The sequence below is a fragment of the Chiloscyllium plagiosum genome, chromosome 12 (assembly GCF_004010195.1).
Source record: "Chiloscyllium plagiosum isolate BGI_BamShark_2017 chromosome 12, ASM401019v2, whole genome shotgun sequence".
Taxonomy (NCBI): Eukaryota; Metazoa; Chordata; class Chondrichthyes; order Orectolobiformes; family Hemiscylliidae; genus Chiloscyllium; species Chiloscyllium plagiosum.
The window spans coordinates 18,240,176-18,257,874 of record NC_057721.1 but is presented as its reverse complement, the minus strand read 5'-3'; the positions used below and the strand labels follow the sequence as shown (position 1 = coordinate 18,257,874).

The 17,699-nt window shown below is 36.0% G+C and overlaps 1 protein-coding gene across 7 annotated transcripts in view; it reads left to right on the top strand.

Annotated features, from left to right (window-relative positions):
- LOC122555022 (male-specific lethal 3 homolog) overlaps positions 1-17,699 on the top strand; it is a 49,160-nt gene that overhangs the window by 7,025 nt on the left and 24,436 nt on the right. For 4 of the 7 annotated variants that reach the window (XM_043700609.1, XM_043700615.1, XM_043700610.1 and 1 more), the window contains exons 2-5: positions 1,358-1,440; positions 7,760-7,855; positions 8,868-8,968; positions 14,504-14,628. In XM_043700609.1, the coding sequence (XP_043556544.1) occupies positions 1,358-1,440; positions 7,760-7,855; positions 8,868-8,968; positions 14,504-14,628 (405 nt within the window). Of the gene's footprint in view, positions 1-1,357; positions 1,441-3,601; positions 3,670-7,759; positions 7,876-8,867; positions 8,969-12,238; positions 12,325-14,503; positions 14,629-17,699 lie in introns of those variants that run through there. The other 3 variants (XM_043700612.1, XM_043700611.1, XM_043700614.1) reach the window with 3 other exon arrangements.

Below are 17,699 nucleotides of genomic sequence, written 5' to 3'. Positions count from 1 at the left end.
CCTGTCCTCGGATGCTGCCTGAACTGCTGTGCTCTTCCAGCACCACTAATCCCGTATTTCTGATTTGGACCACTGTGAAGATTGCAGCAGATCAAGAAGATGATGAACCATACCTTTCCAGAGTCAGCTAGAAATGGCCTTACCAGCCTATATCTTGAAACCAAATAAAATGAAAAAGCTCCTTTTATACTTTCTCCTTGTGTTATTCCAAACTACAATGTGACATTTTGGTTTATCTAATGCTGTATCCATATGTATGCAAAAGTTCATTGTTCAGAATAGGAACCCATTAGATTCTTGGGCGTTGTGCCTAAAGTACAAACGCAGGATTGAAAAGAAGCCATTACTTTTTTAAATTGACTTGAATAGGTGCTTTCAATTACCTAATGGTGGTTCAGATGGCACTGTAATTACCAAAAAGGTTAGATGATGGGTCAGTTGCTTTACTGTTCTGCTGAAAAGCTAATTCCAATGAGTGTGTTAACTACCTTTACATTTATTTTGGATTTGGATATCAGATTTTTTAGATAGGGTAGAAAATTCAGAGAAAAAAAAGTAAAGATTCATTGGATTGTTGTTTCAGGACCAACATAGGCATGGTAAGCTAGATGACTGTTGCCTTTGCTGTAAAACGTTAGTTCTATTTATTTCAAACAAAATTGTAGTTAGGTTTTGCTGAGAAAAGAGGTTTTGTCCAGACATTTTGTCTTGCCATCAAGAGTAATTTGCATGGATATAATTTAAAGGAAAAAAGCAATATTTTTACTGTATGAGTGGAGAGTGCTAATTGGTTGGCGAGTGAAGTCCCAGTGGTAGAGGCATTGTCATGGAGAATGTGCCAGTTCCTAATGGTTGACAGTTTACTGCCACGTTGTTTTAAATTTCAAACCAATCATGTTGACTTTGACCAAGTCATTGCCCTGCAGAATGAACCAGCAAATGACTGTCACTTACCTTGTTAAATTGAAACAGGTAGAGTGCATGTGCATTTTCTGTCTGTCTGCAAAGAACAAGACTGTATTAACGTACATAGCTTGCAGTAATGTAGGTCTGACTGACTATCTTGATGACTGCAAGACATAAAGATTCAACAAAACGTCTTTTTTCTGCAGTACTATAGTTCTGTACTATCATTAACTATTTGTAAAAATAAACAGCTAATTCTTTTCATTCATTCGAAAATAAATTAACAGATAATAATGTTCCTTGACTTTTGTTTTCTTCTAGATACTTGCATGATGTTACTAAATTTCTAATGATAAAAATGTTATATGTAAAAACATGGTTCATAATAGAAATAAGTGTGTGGCATTTCTTTTGATTGCACTGTTTTAGGATGTTTAATCATCTCTTACAGATTGTTGATGTAGAAGTCAGTAGAGATGAAAAAGGCCGAAAGATCCCAGAATATCTGATTCATTTTAATGGTTGGAACAGAAGGTAAGATCATTCTTTACATCTCTAAGAAACTAATTCTCTATATACATCTAAGTAGATTCTTAATTACATCTGGCAAGTTTAAATTAAATGGAAAGATCAAACTACAATCAGGGACCTGAATGGAGCAAACATTCAACTGATCCAAGGACAGAAGTTTGCATATTTCGGAGTAATGGCTTACGTAGTTACTCAGATGACTCCACCAATCTTTCACCTATGTATAGTGGTAATTTGGAAAATGTAGGAACAAATATTTTTGTGGAGTTGGAGGATCTCAAAATTTTCAATAAGCTCGTTAGGTCACTTTTGGAATATTGAGTGCAATTCTGGTCTCCCTGCTATTGGAATGATGTGAAACTTGAAAGGGTTCGGAAAAGATTTACAAAGATGTTACCAGGGTTGGCGGGTTTGAGCTGTAGGGAGAAGCTGAATAGGCTGGGGCTGCTTTCCCTGGAGTATTGGAGACTGAGCAGTGACCTTTATAATTATTATAAAATCATGAGGGGCATGGATAGGGAAAATGGACGAGATCTTTTACCTAGGATGGGACAGTCCAGGAGTAGAGGTCATAGGTTTATGGTGAGAGGGGAAGGATTTATAAGGGACGGAAGGGGCAACATTTTCATGCAGAGGGCGGTGCGTGTATGGAATGAGTTACCAGAGGACGTGGTGGAGACTGGTACAATTACAGCATTTAGAAGGCATTTGGATGGGTATATGAATAGGAAGGGTTTAGAGGGATATGTACCAAATGCTGGCAAATGGAACTATATTAATGTAAAATATCTAGTTGGCATGGGCAAGTTGGACTGAAGTCTCTGTTTCCGTGCTGTACAACACTGACTCTCGGACTCTAATAAGAATTTCATAAAATCATAGATTTATTGTCTTTCATATAAAAAAATGCTTTTGAGGAGTGTATTAAACGAGGCAAGAACTTAAAATGTCAATTAATATTGGGGAGTTTGAAGGAATTTGGATGCTTAAATGTTCAGTGGAATGCAGTGAAAGGAGTATGGAATGCATTTCATGGGTATATTGAGCTTGGAGATGGAGTGAGAAGAGGTGGGAGAGGGACTAGGTATGGACACAGCATTGGAGCTATGGCGGATTTCACTTATTGGATAAGTGAAAAGTGGTGAACAGCAAGGTGGCAAAATATATAACCTCAATCTTACTGATAAATTGATGTATGAGCTGCTCCGGTCCATGAGCTAAATTGAGGAAATGGTTGGTAGTGGAAAAAATCAGAACTTTTGATTTCGTAATCGTTCTGAAATACTGTTATGCCTTGTTAGTGGATTGAGGTCAGTTAGTCATTGCCATCGCTATTTGGCTATATTATATCAATCGAAACTGGTTGTGTACAAATATGCAGATATCCAACACAATGTTCGTCCTTTGAACTAGAGATTCTGAAGCTGAGGGTATACCGAGGTCTAATGACAGAATTTGAAGGGAGAGAGTCAAGGCTTTATTGGGAATAAAGATATCCAAGGTAGGGTAAGGGAGTGATCAACCGAAGAGCTTTGGTTTACTGGTCAAATGGAGAAAGTGAGGTCTGCAGATGCTGGAGATCAGAGCTGAAACTGTGTTGCTGGAAAAGCGCAGCAGGTCAGGCAGCATCCAGGGAACAGGAGAATCGACGTTTCGGGCATAAGCCCTTCTTCAGGAATCCTGAAGAAGGACTTATGCCCAAAACGTCGATTCTCCTGTTCCCTGGATGCTGCCTGACCTCCTGCTCTTTACTGGTCAAATGTCAGGCTGTTAGAAGTTTGTGGTTGGAAGTCATTTGTATTGATTATAGATGGAATTGAGATAGGAAGGGGATCATATCCAGTGGATGGAGAAAGATGCAAGTTGGAGATGGTCCAGACAGAGATTGCAACAGTGGAAGCCAAGTGCTTAGGTACATGACACGGTCAGATGGTTACCAACAAATTATGATTGAAAGAGTTTAAATGGTAGGGGAGATTTAGGGAAGGCAGGAGAGTCATAAACTTGAAGGAAGACTAATTCAGTTGAAGTGCAAATTAATAAAGATATTGGAAATTCAATGTAGAAGCTATGGGAGAGTATCATTGAACACTTCAGGATTCTTTGAAATGAAACAACTTGGTAAACCCGATTGGATTTAAAAATGTAATCTCATATTTTTCAGTGTGTTAATTGAGAGAAACAAAAATGATGCCACTGGGCCTGAAATTTCACCTGGAGAATAATTAGAAGGTGAAGGTGATTGTCTTTATACTTTAAACCAAGCCTCATTCTTGCACTCTTTCACTAGTGACAACTCCATTCAGTTTATTGTGTTGGACTGATTGGATAGATTCTTCATTCAGTGTATTTAGCAGTGTATCTGCTTGTAAGTAGATGTTATAACTTATTCTATAAGAGATTCGTTGTTTGATAAAATAATTAGTATATGGAACAAGCAGAGGGTAATGTTAGACGAGAACACTTATAGCTAAAATTTCAGATTTGGTGTGCAGAATTGTCCTTTTCTGTGTCATGCCATATGAAAATATAAAAAGAAGCATAAAATGATTTTACTGGGGCAGAGAAGAAATTTATAAAACTATATTGGGAGATTTATCACAGCAACATGGAAGTTCAGTACCATTTAAATACTACTAAAACCACTGAGTCATTTTTTTCAAACAATAATTGGAAAATTTGAAATAATTGTAATTTGATTTCTGCGTCAATATTGGAAGATGCAAGATTTCTACTGAAGAAGAGCTGGTTGATTTCTAGTCTTGTGTTTGCTTTTAAATTCCAGATGCTTAAGGCAAGAATAATGCATGCACCACCACACAACTCAACAAAATCAGTTACCATGTGTTGGTTTTGATTACAGCTTCACCAGTTTCTGTTTCTTTCTGGTTGTGTTTGTCTGGTATTTACCAATTCCAAGATTGCTGTTTTTCTGTGCTGTTTGTGACAAGAAATCTATATTACCTCAACTCTAATGCTTTATATAGTTATAAATTGATAAAGTTATATTATTGCATTGTTTCCTTGAGCACTTCTGCAGTTGTGCACTTTGCACATTGAAGGATGCAGTAGCCTTTTGTGTTAGTCAAGACAGATTGTCTCTTGAAGAAAGAAGGCATCTGTACACTATGCATAAGAGGACTAGGCAAGTGAAAAGATTATTGAACTAATCTGAATAATTCGAAATTATGTACTCTAGATTTGTACTTGATAAAGTTCTCCCTTTATACCTTAAACCAAGCCTCTATTCTTGCACTTTTCACTAGTGACAAATCCATTCAGTTTATTGTGCTGGACTGATTCGATAGATTCTTCATTCAGTGTATTTAACAATTAGTCTGTTAATTCTATTTTCTTTTAAAAAAAATGTTGTCTTGATTCCCATTTAACTTCTATTTCTAGTGCATCTGGTTCGTCAGAAAGAGGATATTTCTTGATGCACAATTCTTGCCTTGTCGTTCTTTGCTACTGAGAATAAAAGTTCTTTTAATTTTCTACTCATGACTCAACAATGTGGAATTATCCTTGTGATTTTGCACCCTTTCAACTGTTCATCTGACTTTCGAATGATCTGATCTGAAATAACGCAAGTTAAATCTTAACCACGTTTCATACATAATTTATGTTGCACCTGTTTTATCCAAAATAAAAATATCATGTGTGTGCAACATACAACTATAAGTATTTTTCACTTCCCCTGTCTGATCATGGGTTCTTCTGATCAGAATTTGGAGATAACAAAACAGCAAAGGGCAACTCAGACTCTGATCATCAAGTCTTTACCCATGATGCAAATAGTATAGATTAATTATTTTAATTATAGAAAGGCAAATCATTGAAAGGATGCATACAGATAATTTTTGATTCTACATATACATTCAATTACCATTTAATGTATAGATAATCTGAACACTATTTTCAAACTCAACTAATGAGCACTTTGAGGTACTTTTGACATCCGCCAGTTGATCACCTCGCTTAATATGCCATTTGAAGTGGTGTGTTTTCTGATAAAGTCCAATGATTTTTATTTTAGCCATTTTACATTTATCAACTTTTGTTTCACTTTATTGAAAGCCTCAAAGAATCTTTGTTGAGAGGTTGAAACATTAGTTCAAACAAATGCAGAAGCTGTAATTTGATTATCATAATTTTCTATTTTTACTGTCTGCACCTTTGATCTCCACATTGTTTAGTGTATGATCTCTTAGTGAATGCTCATGCTTGTAGGTATATAGGCAAGCACTGTTCTTATTTAACTCTGTTGTTTTTGCTAATCCCCTCATTTAAAAACTGATGTTTTAGTTTTATAAAGTACAAAGTATTTTGTTTTTGCTGTTTGTTTTGATACAATTCTAATAAATATTAGTACAACGCTTATGTACAACTTTGTTATACTGCCAAACAAGGATAATTATCCCAAATAAATCTGATTATGTGAAGTTCTGGTTGACGTTATTTCATTATTTAACTCTGAACTGCTTTGTGAGTTTGATCTACAAAACAGTCTTTAAAAATGCATATCACCTACGTTAGAGAAAGACCTGTGTATTCTGTGTTGTAATGTGAGCAGTCAGATGTGATGTACAACCAGCATCATATATTTACTTTTCAATTGCAAATTCACTCCTATTCTAGCTTGAGGCAATTCCACCCTTATTTTATAGGTAAATGTGAACTGTAGTGCAAAAGAATGAAATTTGGTTTTCCAGTTGTTTTAAGAAACATTAATTTTGGAATCTACTCTTTGTATAGATTATCAGGTCCCTAAATTTCTGTCTTTTCTCAATAAAGAAATGGATACTTCTAGGATTGAAGATTTTTGTTTTAACACATTAGTAATAACCTACAGTTTATATTTTTTTGGAGAATGTTTTTCACTAATTCTGGATTAGTTGCTTTCATGTTTGATATTTGGATAACATTATGAATTGCTGCTGCGAGATACAACAATGTAAGATTTTGCTAGTCTTTGTCTTTTGCATTGATAACAGAGCTGTCATTAAACCCCTAATGGCTCTAGTTGAGTGTTTCAGTGAAGAAAAAGGAGAATACTTTGTTAAACCATGTACAATTTCAAAGTAGTAGGTTAATTCCTTCAAATAATTTATTATTTTATTTATGTTATTTGGTACAGTATGTTTAGATTTAGATTACTTACAGTGTGGAAACAGGCCCTTCGGCCCATCAAGTCCACACCGACCCGCCAAAGCGCACCGACCCAGACCCATTCCCCTACGTTTACCCCTGCACCTAACACTAGCAGGCAATCTAGCAAGGTCAATTCACCTAATATGCACATTTTTGGACTGTGGGAGGAAACCGGAGCACCCGGAGGAAACCCACGCAGACACGGGAGAATGTGCAAACTCCACAGTCAGTCACCTGAGGCAGGAATTGAACCTGGGTCTCTGGCGCTGTGAGGCAGCAGTGCTAACCACTGTGCCACCGTGCCGCCCACATTGTTCTTATTGTTCCTATTAAATTTCACTCCTTCAGTCATCTATTTCATTGATTAGGCTTGTATAATGTTCCTTCCAAGTTACATTTTTACAATTAATGGACTTGGTGTTTGGAACTTTGCATTTGTGTCAGTAATTCAGTATGGTAGGAATGAATTAGCTGCAAACAATCGAAGTCCAGTTTATCGTTTTTTTTAAAACAGTGGCTACTTACATGGTTACTGATTGGTTTTTATTTGTACCATTGTTATGATCTTCTACATCTGAACATATCACAACAGTCAAATAGCTTCTACAAAAGTAATTTAAAATCAGTAGCACCAAGTTGAAGTCTAATGATTACATTGTAAAATTGAAAAGACCTAGTGCTGCACAACTCTCTCTTTGTGAATAGCAGACGTTGCAACAAAAGCCAAGATTTATTCTATTTAAATATTATTTATTGAATCATTCATCCTATTTTGAATGGATCCGATGTTACTTTTCAAAATAAAATATCAAGTACCTGATTCACTTTGAACCTAATACCTGCTGAATATTTGGATTCTATTTTCCCATGTTTAGTAAATACATTGTGGTAAGTAAGCACTTCTATATCATGTTGCATTTAGTTTAATTTCTTCAAAGAATTGCTGTGGTGTTTTTAAAATTTTGATTTTAGCAGGCCTGTCCTTTTTCCTTAAATATACTTTTAACCCTTTCACTGACAGATTAGTAAGAATTTCACATTTGGAAAGTAAATTTATGCTTTTGAATGGGTTAATGGCTTTATTTCGGTTTTGTAAACTTCATTTTTGATTTGAGTTTTCTTTTTTTTTGTTGCCTTTTATTTTTACCTGTCTTTATCCTCCTGTCTCCAGCTGGGATAGATGGGCAGCAGAAGATCATGTACTTCGTGACACAGATGAAAATCGCAGATTACAGCGTAAATTGGCCAAGAAAGCTGTGGCTCGCATGTAAGAATAATTTACGTGATGTAAGCATCATTACATACCCCAAAATATTTGCAAAATAATAACTTTGTTTAAAACAAAAACTTGGCAGCTTGGTCAGATAAATGCAAAAACCTTTTATGTGAAATCTGGCAAGTAAGAAGTTCTACGGAAGTTCAACCTAAAGGATTGATGAATTGAAGTTTGAGAATCAAATGAATTCTCATGTTTCTTTCTGAATACAATATGCTGCCAGGGCATAGCTATTGCACAAATGGAATCAGGCCCCAATAAGAACAGGTTTATAAGGTGAGTAAACGTGCTCTTGACTTGAGTCAAAGTGCAAAGCCACAACTGGAGTATTCCAAGATATTCAGTGTGAGTTGCCTTCATGCAAAGGATGCTGTGATTGATAATGAGCTGACATTTGTGTCCCAAGCATGAGTAAAATTTGTACAGAAATTACAGCCAGTACAGTGTCGCGCAGAAACTTCAGTACATCACGTACACAAAGATCTAATGATTGAAGCTGCCTCATAGATTTCTATCTGCAGTGCTGTGAAAGAAGGACCATGGACCACTTACAACTTATTCAGCTGAAGACCATATCCAGCAAGAGATATATAAATGTTCACTTCTTTTATGTGACTTTGTTTGTATTGGTGTCAAACTGTGCTGGATTAGAAATAAATAGTCCTGCTGAAAAGTATTGAATAACCTTAACTGACTCTTGGTAATTAAATATGATTGCAAAATGTTAAATGCAATAAATGCAGTTTGAGGGTTACAGAAACTGCATCCTATTTTATGTATGCTGATATAAACTTATTACCATGCTCCTTAAATTTTTGAAGTGATTGTTTTCAGATTAATTGACATTATTTAAAATTTAAACTTGGATATTTTGTTTGTCTTTTTTGTAAGATTTAGAAAAGTGTTTAACTAAATTTTGCTTCTGGAAATTATTCAAGTTCTTGTGTCATGAAATGAATCTATGAAAGATTGCTAGGTTTAATACTAACTTTCATGTGATTAGGAAAAACAAAGGGAAAAAGAAGCGTCGTTGCCGGCTACCTGGTGTTGACTCAGTGCTGAAAAGTCTCCCTGCGGATGAAAAGGAAGACAATGATGAAAACTGTGAGTTTTTTTTTAAGTTGTAGAATCATATGGCATGGAAGGAGGCCTTTCATTAAATCAAATCGATAGCCAACTTGAAGCAACTCCATTCATGTGCTCTCTCTAAGTCTGTACATTTACTTGTATAAATGGCTAGCCAATGTCTTTTGAAATCATTCATCATTTCTGCTTCTGCCACCCTCTTAGACAGCAAGTTCCATTCAGTAACTGTAGAAAATATGTTCTTTTAATTATTCCTTGCATTTCTTCCCAAAAACCTTAAGTCTCTGACCCATAGTCCCTGTATTACCAGCGAATAGAAACAGGTCATAGAGTCATCGGTCCAACGCATCCATGTCGACTAGCTATCCTAAATTAATGTAGTCCCATTTACCAGTGCTTGGCCCATGTGCCTCTAAATCCTTCCTATTAATATACTATCCTGATGCCTTTTTAAATGTTGGAATTGTACCTCTCTCCATCACTTCCTCTGGCAGCTCATTGCATACATATACAACTTTCTGTGTGCAAAAGTTGCCTCTTAGGTCCCTTTTAATCTTTCCCCTCACATCTTAAACCTATACCCTCTAATTTTGGTCTCTGCTACTCTGGGGAAATTCATCCTATCCGTCCCCCTCATGATTTTATAAACCTCTTATAGGTCACCCCCCAGCCTCCAACGCTCCAGGGAAAATAACCCCTACCTATTCAGCCTCTCACTACAGTTCAAACCCTCCAACTCTGGTAACATCTTTGTGAATCTTTCCTGAACCCTTTCACTTTTCACAACATCCTTTCTATAGCAGGGAAACCAGAATTGAACACAGTATTCCAAAGTGGCTTAATCAATGTCCTGTAAAGCCACAACATGTCCTCCCAACTCCTATACGCTTTGCATTGACCAATAAAGGCAAGCATACCAAATGCTTTCTTCACTACCCTGTCTGCCTGCGATTCCACTTTTGAGGAGCAATGAAGTTCAGACTTTTGTTTACTCTAAACCTGCCATAGTTTTGTATCTCTCTATGAAATTGTCCCTCAATTGTAACCCCAGCTTCTCAAACCTAATCCTTCATCCTTTGAAACTGTGGCAAAATATTTATATCTGCTGGTGTGACCTGTCTAAGTCCTTTTGTCGTTGTTTGAAATTATCTTCATTAGTAGCTGTATGTCTAGATTTTCCCCAAATTTCCAAGACCTGAGTAACTTACAACAACAAAAGATGCTGTTTTCTTGGCACTGACCCTTGGAGAACACTACTGTCTATTACCATCTAGGTAAAAAATAATCATCTGCCACAACTCACTGTTTTATCCTTATGCCATTTTTTTTAAAATCCAAACTGACACTCATCACTTCCATGCACCTCAATTTGTTTATCTGCCCTTTGACTGGTACTTTATCCAAGCTTTCTTAAAATCTGTAAAGACAATATCAATTGTCTTTTTCCGTCATCAGCCTTCCCTATCAGTTAGGATAATGCACTATTGGAACAAAGTGATTGCACTAGAGATGATGGAGAGGAAATTCACCAGGACGTTGACTGGGCTGGAGCTATAAAGGTAAACCAGATAGGCTAAGATTTGGTTTTGTCAGAGCAGCAGAGTCCTGGGGTGACATAATTGAGGTGTGCACACCTCAATCATAGTAAACGGTTCAATAACCAGGCCACAGTTTTATGGTAAGGAGCAGGAGGTTCAGATGGAAATTGAATCGATGTTTTTCACCAATGGGTGGTGGATATTTGGAACTTACTCCCTAAAAGGGTGGTCAAGTCAGGAACCTTCAAGACATTTAAGAAGTACTGGAAAAAGCAAGGCATGTAAGTCTGCAGATGATGCAAAATGACATTAAAATATATAAATGCACCAGGACCAGCATGGACGGGATGGACAGAAGGACCTCTTTCCATGTAATGAAAGCTTTGGCTTCTAAGGAAATGAGCTGATTGTGCTTACCTAGCTGAAATTTCTCCAAGTGCTTGTGGATATTTCTTTCCTCTGATAATTATTTGTAAAACAATACCCACCATTGATGTTGAACTGATTGGCTTGTAGTCATTAGCAATGTCTTCACACTTTTTTTTTTCTTGATTGGGATATGACATTTGTAATTCTCCAAGTCTTTGACACCCCCACAAAGCCAGGTAAAATTTGGAAGATTATGACAATTCATTCCATTATCTCTATACTTATTTCCTTAAGCAACATGGAATACAAGCGATCAGACCAGGCTATTTATCCAGTGTAAGCACAACCAGCCTTTCACCTCACTGTGTTCACCTTATCCATCACTGTTTATCACCACTCCTTCTGTTGATACTTTGTCAGCTTCCTCATCCACTATATACCCCAGGACAAATGACCTAAGTATTCTATACTGGCCATGCCCCTTGAAGCATTCATCACCTTCCTTGGCTCTAAAATACCCACCCCACTTCCTACTACTTGTGTACTATTTATATAGGGAAGATCTCTAGGTTCCATTTTACTTTAACTGCCCTCTGTACCTATTTTCAGTCTTTATCAGTGATGTTTTCTTGTTCACTTTTCCTCTCAATTTATCGGTCTGAATCCTCCGATATGGAGAGTAGTAAATAACTCACATTCTCAAAGCAACATATTTAAATATTCAGGATAATGTTTTATGTAAGCAAAGGGATTTTGTACATGTCTTGCATCTTTTGCAAAAACAAAGGTCATGGAGACAGCCAAACTTTTCCTCATCTCAGAATGTCCCTATTTGGTCTGGGGATTAAGGTGATGTTTCATTGTTCTTGGTACATCTCCATGCCAGTTATGATCCGATCAGTCAGCACCCTATTCTTATGCTGTATAAATTGGTGTGTTTTTTTTTGTCAAATCTATTTCTTGCCTCTTAATTCAGATGAAAAGCTTCAACGTATCTCCTTTCAACAATGATTAAGTTCTGTACTACCAAACATTTATTTTCAGCACTACTTAACCTGGCAACCAATTCACTTTAAAGATTAGATAGTAAAAACTTAAGTACTTAGACATTGGATGTTTATACTATCCTACTTAACTAAGATTTGGAGGTGCCGGTGTTGAACTGGGGTGTACAAATTTAAAAATCACAACACCAGGTTACAGTCCAACAGGTTTATTTTGATGAAGGAACAGCCCTCCAAAAGTTAGTGCTTCCAAATAAGCCTGTTGGACTATAACCTGTGTTGTGTGATTTTTAACTTTGTACTTAACTATGGCTACTGTTCCGCTTATGCTGCTTCCAGGATTTCCTCAGTAAAATGATGTTTCTATAGTGATGTTGCTCCTTTTCAGCTTGTTAAGACTGAAGAAGACAAAGGAAAAGAAAAAGACCAAAGGACTTGGCCATCTTGCCTCAGGAACAAATGAGTAGGCTATTCATCCCTTTATCTTGTTCCACCATTGAGTGAGATCATGCTGTCTTTTTGCCTCACTCCATATACCTGTCTTTGGTCAATATCCCCTAATACCTTTGTAACAAAAATTTATCAATTTCAGATTTACAATTAACAACAACAATCCACTGTCATTTGTGTAAGAGAGTTCTAAATCATTAATACCCTTTTTTGTGTAGAAGTGCTTTCAAACATCTCTCATGATCAGGCCGGTTCTAATTCCCAGACTATTGCCCCTAGTTATGGAATCCCTAACTAGTGGAAATAGTTTATCTTTGTCTTTTCCTGTTAATATCTTGAGTCCGATTAGATCACCCCACAACCTCCTGAATTCCAGAGAAAACAGGCCTGATTTGTACAAAGTCTTCTCATAACATAGTCCCTGCTGTCCCGGAATCATTCTTGCAAACCTACGTTTTACTCCCTCCAATGCCAGTATATCATTCCGAAGATGTGGTGCCCAGATCTGCTTGCAGTATTCCAAGTGGGGGCTAATCAGAGTTTTGTACAATTTCTGCATTCTTGTACTGCAACCTCCTAGATATAAATGCCAGCATTTCATGAGCTTTCTTGATTATTTTCTGCATTTGTTTGTGACACTTTAAAGATGTATCCTCCCAAATCTCTTTGGACATCCATTGTATTTAACTTTATTCCATCTAGAAAGTAACCTGATCTATCCTTTTTCAGTTGAAAAGGGATAATCACACACTTGCTTATATTATGCTCCCATTTGCCACAGTATTGCCCATTCACTTGTCAATATCCTTTAGTAATTTTATGCTGTCATCTGCATTTCTCACCAAAACTGATTTCAAATACACAATGCACAGAGTGACAGTGCACGTAACCTCTTATTTATTCTAATCTCGTTTCTGGCAGCCCTCTATTACAACTGCTACTGAGTCCTTGGCCTTCCAGGGCCGATGGAGCTGCAGGTCAATCCAATCAGTAGACAGCTGTTCTTCTGAGGGTGGTTCCACCTCCCAGTGAGTTTGCAGAGAGATGAAGGAGCCACTTTGCCCTTGTTAATGCTGGCTAAAGTGCATTTCTGTTGCATGTGTTCATGGTCTAAGATTTGAAAAGCCTGCAATTATTTTTTATACAACTTATGGCCTGTAGCTTCTGTGTCAGGATGTACATTTTTTTCAAATAGATACAATGAAGCAAGATATAGAAAGCATTTATCCACAAATATTACATGTTGCACCTTTGTCTTGGTAAAGTATTTATGTTTAGCAAAATGATCAAAAATCAGTTGTCATATTTTTAACGTTTTGTGATCTATTTCATATTCAAGAAGAATGAACAGAATAGAGGTCTTATTACATTGGCATGTTAAAGTTTCTTATTATCTCCGTTATACATTTGTAATTTATAGCGCGGTGTTCTGCACTGTGTGTGTGTTTATACTTTAGTATATTACACTGCCAACATTATTTTATTTATGGCAACTGAAGGGAATGAAAAGATTACCATTTAACCTTCAATTATCACAGGGCCATTATTTCTACAGAAATGGGGAATAGCAGTGTAAATAAAGGCAAATGTGTATGACCTTTGTATTTTATGTTTAAAAAGATTTGTTTTAATTGATACTGTACTAAGCATTCAACATTCTTTAAAACATATTGATGAGGTTGTTTTGATGACATTTGTTCAGTTCCTGAATGGAATTTTTGCTCATGATTTAAGAATCACTAAATTCTAAGTGTTTACTCTGGAAAGTTCATTTGTTTGAGCAGTTACATTACTTTTTAAAAATTATTTAGTAAAGCTGTAAACGTAATGGTACAAAAGGCCTGAATGGATTACAATCAATAGCAGAAAGAGTTTTTTTTTCAAGCAATAGATACTCCCAAGATTGAAGTTTGAGTCAAAACACAGGAAAATCTCAAGTCCTTGACAGAGGAAAACTAACGTATTACTCGCGAGACTAATGAAAAGAATGTTTTCCTTTTAGTGAGGAGAAAGCTCTTAAAAGCATAGCTGAAAGTTCCTAATACTCTATATAGAATTTCCTCATTAGATTTAATAATTTTAAGTATTGTTGCCCCTAACCCCTGCCAATGGTTGTGTTCTCTAAAATCTTTGGTAAACTAATGACATTTTCGACGGATATATAATAAAAATGTTTTCCTTCCATTTTGAAGCTTTAAGTGCTACTTCTAACGATGAGGTCGATGATGACGACGATGATGACAATGATATAGATGGCACAGATGACGAATCATTAGAGTGTGAAGATGACAGTGAACCAGAAGAAATAATAGATATGGTAAATAAAACAAAATATGCTTTAAAGCAACAGCATCGGGAACATTTTGTGAGAAGTAGAGGTAACTTTTCAGGTGTATAATTTGTCATCAAAACTAGAAGTTTACATTTGAATAAAAAATAGAAAAGGAATAGAAATAAAACATTTCTTTTCCTGAAAGTAAGCATATTTTAATGTTTGTAATACTATCCTCAAATAACATTGGTGTCAATAAAATGCCCTGTGAATGTGTGCAAGATCATCCGTGATGATTGTCTGCAGGAAGACAAATTGCCATAATGATAAAATATTTTCTGTATGTTTTCTTAAAATTTGTAAATTTATTACTTACAATGCAGTTGTAGGTTTTTTAGTGTCTCTCATTTCTATATTTGTTATCCGTATTGAACTTGTTTCTGAATTTTATTTTGACAGTCCCCAGTAACCTCTGAATCACAGAAACTAATAACACGCAATAAAAATTTGTAGACTTTATTTTTTCCAAAGATTTACAATTAGGATGCCCAAATACAACCATCACTGGTTTCACTTAAATAATGAGCCAGTATTATCAGAACAACAATAAATTTATCATGATAAAATGTCCCAGAGTGCTTCAGAAGAATATGATAAAATGAACTATGACAGCGAGCTGCTTCAGGAGATATTGGGCTGAATTTTTGCTCTGGTGAGGTGGAGGAATTGGAGATGATGAAGTTACAGTTATGCTGCACCATAAGGCATACCAGCCTTTCAATGAGGTGTTCCTCCCCAGTAATTTTAAAAGAAATGTTGAGTCCTGTAAACTGGCCATCTGCCAGTTCAAAAATTGAGAACACCTGATAGATCAGGATCCATGTATCAAATTGTAAGGACCTTCTCAAAGGAGTACAGGAGGCCAAAGACTCCAATCTAATTGGAATACCCTGCTATGAAAAATAGTCCATCACATTTACTTTTGCAGTGCTGGATACTGTTCAGGGCTTCCTGCTGACCTCTGAAAGCCCAAACTCTCCTGGCTGTCTTCTCTACCTAATTTGTGGCTGGCAACTGAGAATGAAAGAGCCCTCTTGCTTACCTTCCGATTTCAGCAAGGTCTACTTTCATGGCGGTTGTCAATCAATTAGTGCTGAGCAACCTCCAAATAATCCTCCACTCTTGGGAGCTTGCGTGCCAGCCTTAATTAGGTGTGACCACTTAATTGGATATCTTCCTCCAGTTGCTGTCTGGGTCATGTCACTGGTATCTTTGGGACTCACATTTTATCTCACAGGAGAGTTTGGAACCTAGGGAATGAAATTCTGCTTTTTTGATTGGATGATCAAAAGTATAATTACAAATGTGGGAAAGACAGGGCAGGTACAATGATAATTACAGTAATTAGTAGTAAATCCAGCTTGTCAGTGATATACACATCTAAAGAATAAATCAAAATAAAATAGATCTGTTAAGAAAAACAATGATATGTAAATGGCCAAAATGGTGTAATTTATAGTTGGAATGTCTGATGGTGATATGCTACATTGACGTTCACTTGAATGATATTGATTCTAATTGTTTGGATATAGACAGCTCTGTTTTTTAATTTGTTTGTGAGTATGGATGTTACTGTCTAGGTCAATGTTTATTGTCTATTCCTAATTGTTGTTGAGAAGGTGGTGACAAGCTACTTTATTGAAGTGCTGCAGTTCTTAGAACTTAATGTTGATGCAGAGCTGATCTGAACTTTGGTACCAAGAATCTTGAACACAGAATGCAAAGGAACAATATACAACAAAGCATTAGGGGTTTTATAAACAAGAAATCAACACCTATCTACCTGCATTTTTTGCTATATAGTGCATTTCTTTCATTACCTTATATCTTCTTTTCCAAGAAGATCAGTTCATGTTCTGTTCTCATTTATTTGTTTCAGTGACTCTCCTTGGTCACATACTATACAACTCTATTTTACGTTGGCTGGAGAAATCTTATTCTTTTAAAATTTTATCAAAGTTTTAACTTCTATTTCCTGTCATTTTTTTAATTCTCTAAGCAATCTTAATAATCTTAATTTAGATCACCTTGATATTTATTTGCTTTTTTTTTCTAAAGAGAATGAGATTGACTTACTATTTTTTTCCCCATTTCTCTTTAAATTACCTCTAATTACATCTGTATCTGCACAAGGCTAAAAATCTACTTGCTGTGTTGGGCATGGTATGGTATCATTATCACATCTTGGAACACCATATTAGTGCATCAAGTGTTAGCAGATTGCTCACATGTGGAATATTCAGTTTAATGGTTAGAAATGATTTGTTGTGGAGGGATAATTTTGACCTTGAAAGCATCAAACCTGAGTGAACTCCTTACAAGAATGCCATGGTGAAGTGACATTGAAAGAATTTGCTGAACTGGATGCAAAAAACAATGCATTTAACATTGTAAAATTATTTTTTGATTGTCATTAAAGTATCTTTGGACAACCAATTCATTCAGTAAACCGTGCCACAATAATTTAATATGGTTTATCGATTTTCTTTTTTAAATTACTTTTCTGGCAACCCAGGCTGGCAATTCACATTTTAAACTCATTTTGCACTAAGTGATATATGGGTCGAACCACATTTTTTTGGAAGCTTCTTTGGTTAACGTATATACCATTTTGTACACAATAGTACACTAAACTACAGAAAAAATATTGATTATTAACTCAGCAAAAACCTCATATCATTCATCTGAGATCTTGTCGGAGGTTCATCTCCCTCTCCAAACTGTTTCTTGTTTCCTTGACTTAAAGGAGATGTGTAGAAGAGTCTTATGAAGCCCAGCAACCGTAAAGCCATACAAAGTACTTTTATGTTTAGCCATTTTGTAATTTGTATTTGTAATTAACCTTAAATTCAGATTTCATGCCTAAAAATAATTTTCTAAAATGTTAAATGTGTTATTGATGAGAGTGGCAAGATCTCAGGCTCACCAAGTAACCATGCCCCCTTCCTCTCCGTTTCTCTTTCCCTCACACCCCTCAAAGAAAATGTGAATACACAAATATACATGCATGCGTGAACAATAGCAACTAAATAACCATTAGCCATTGTAAGTAAACA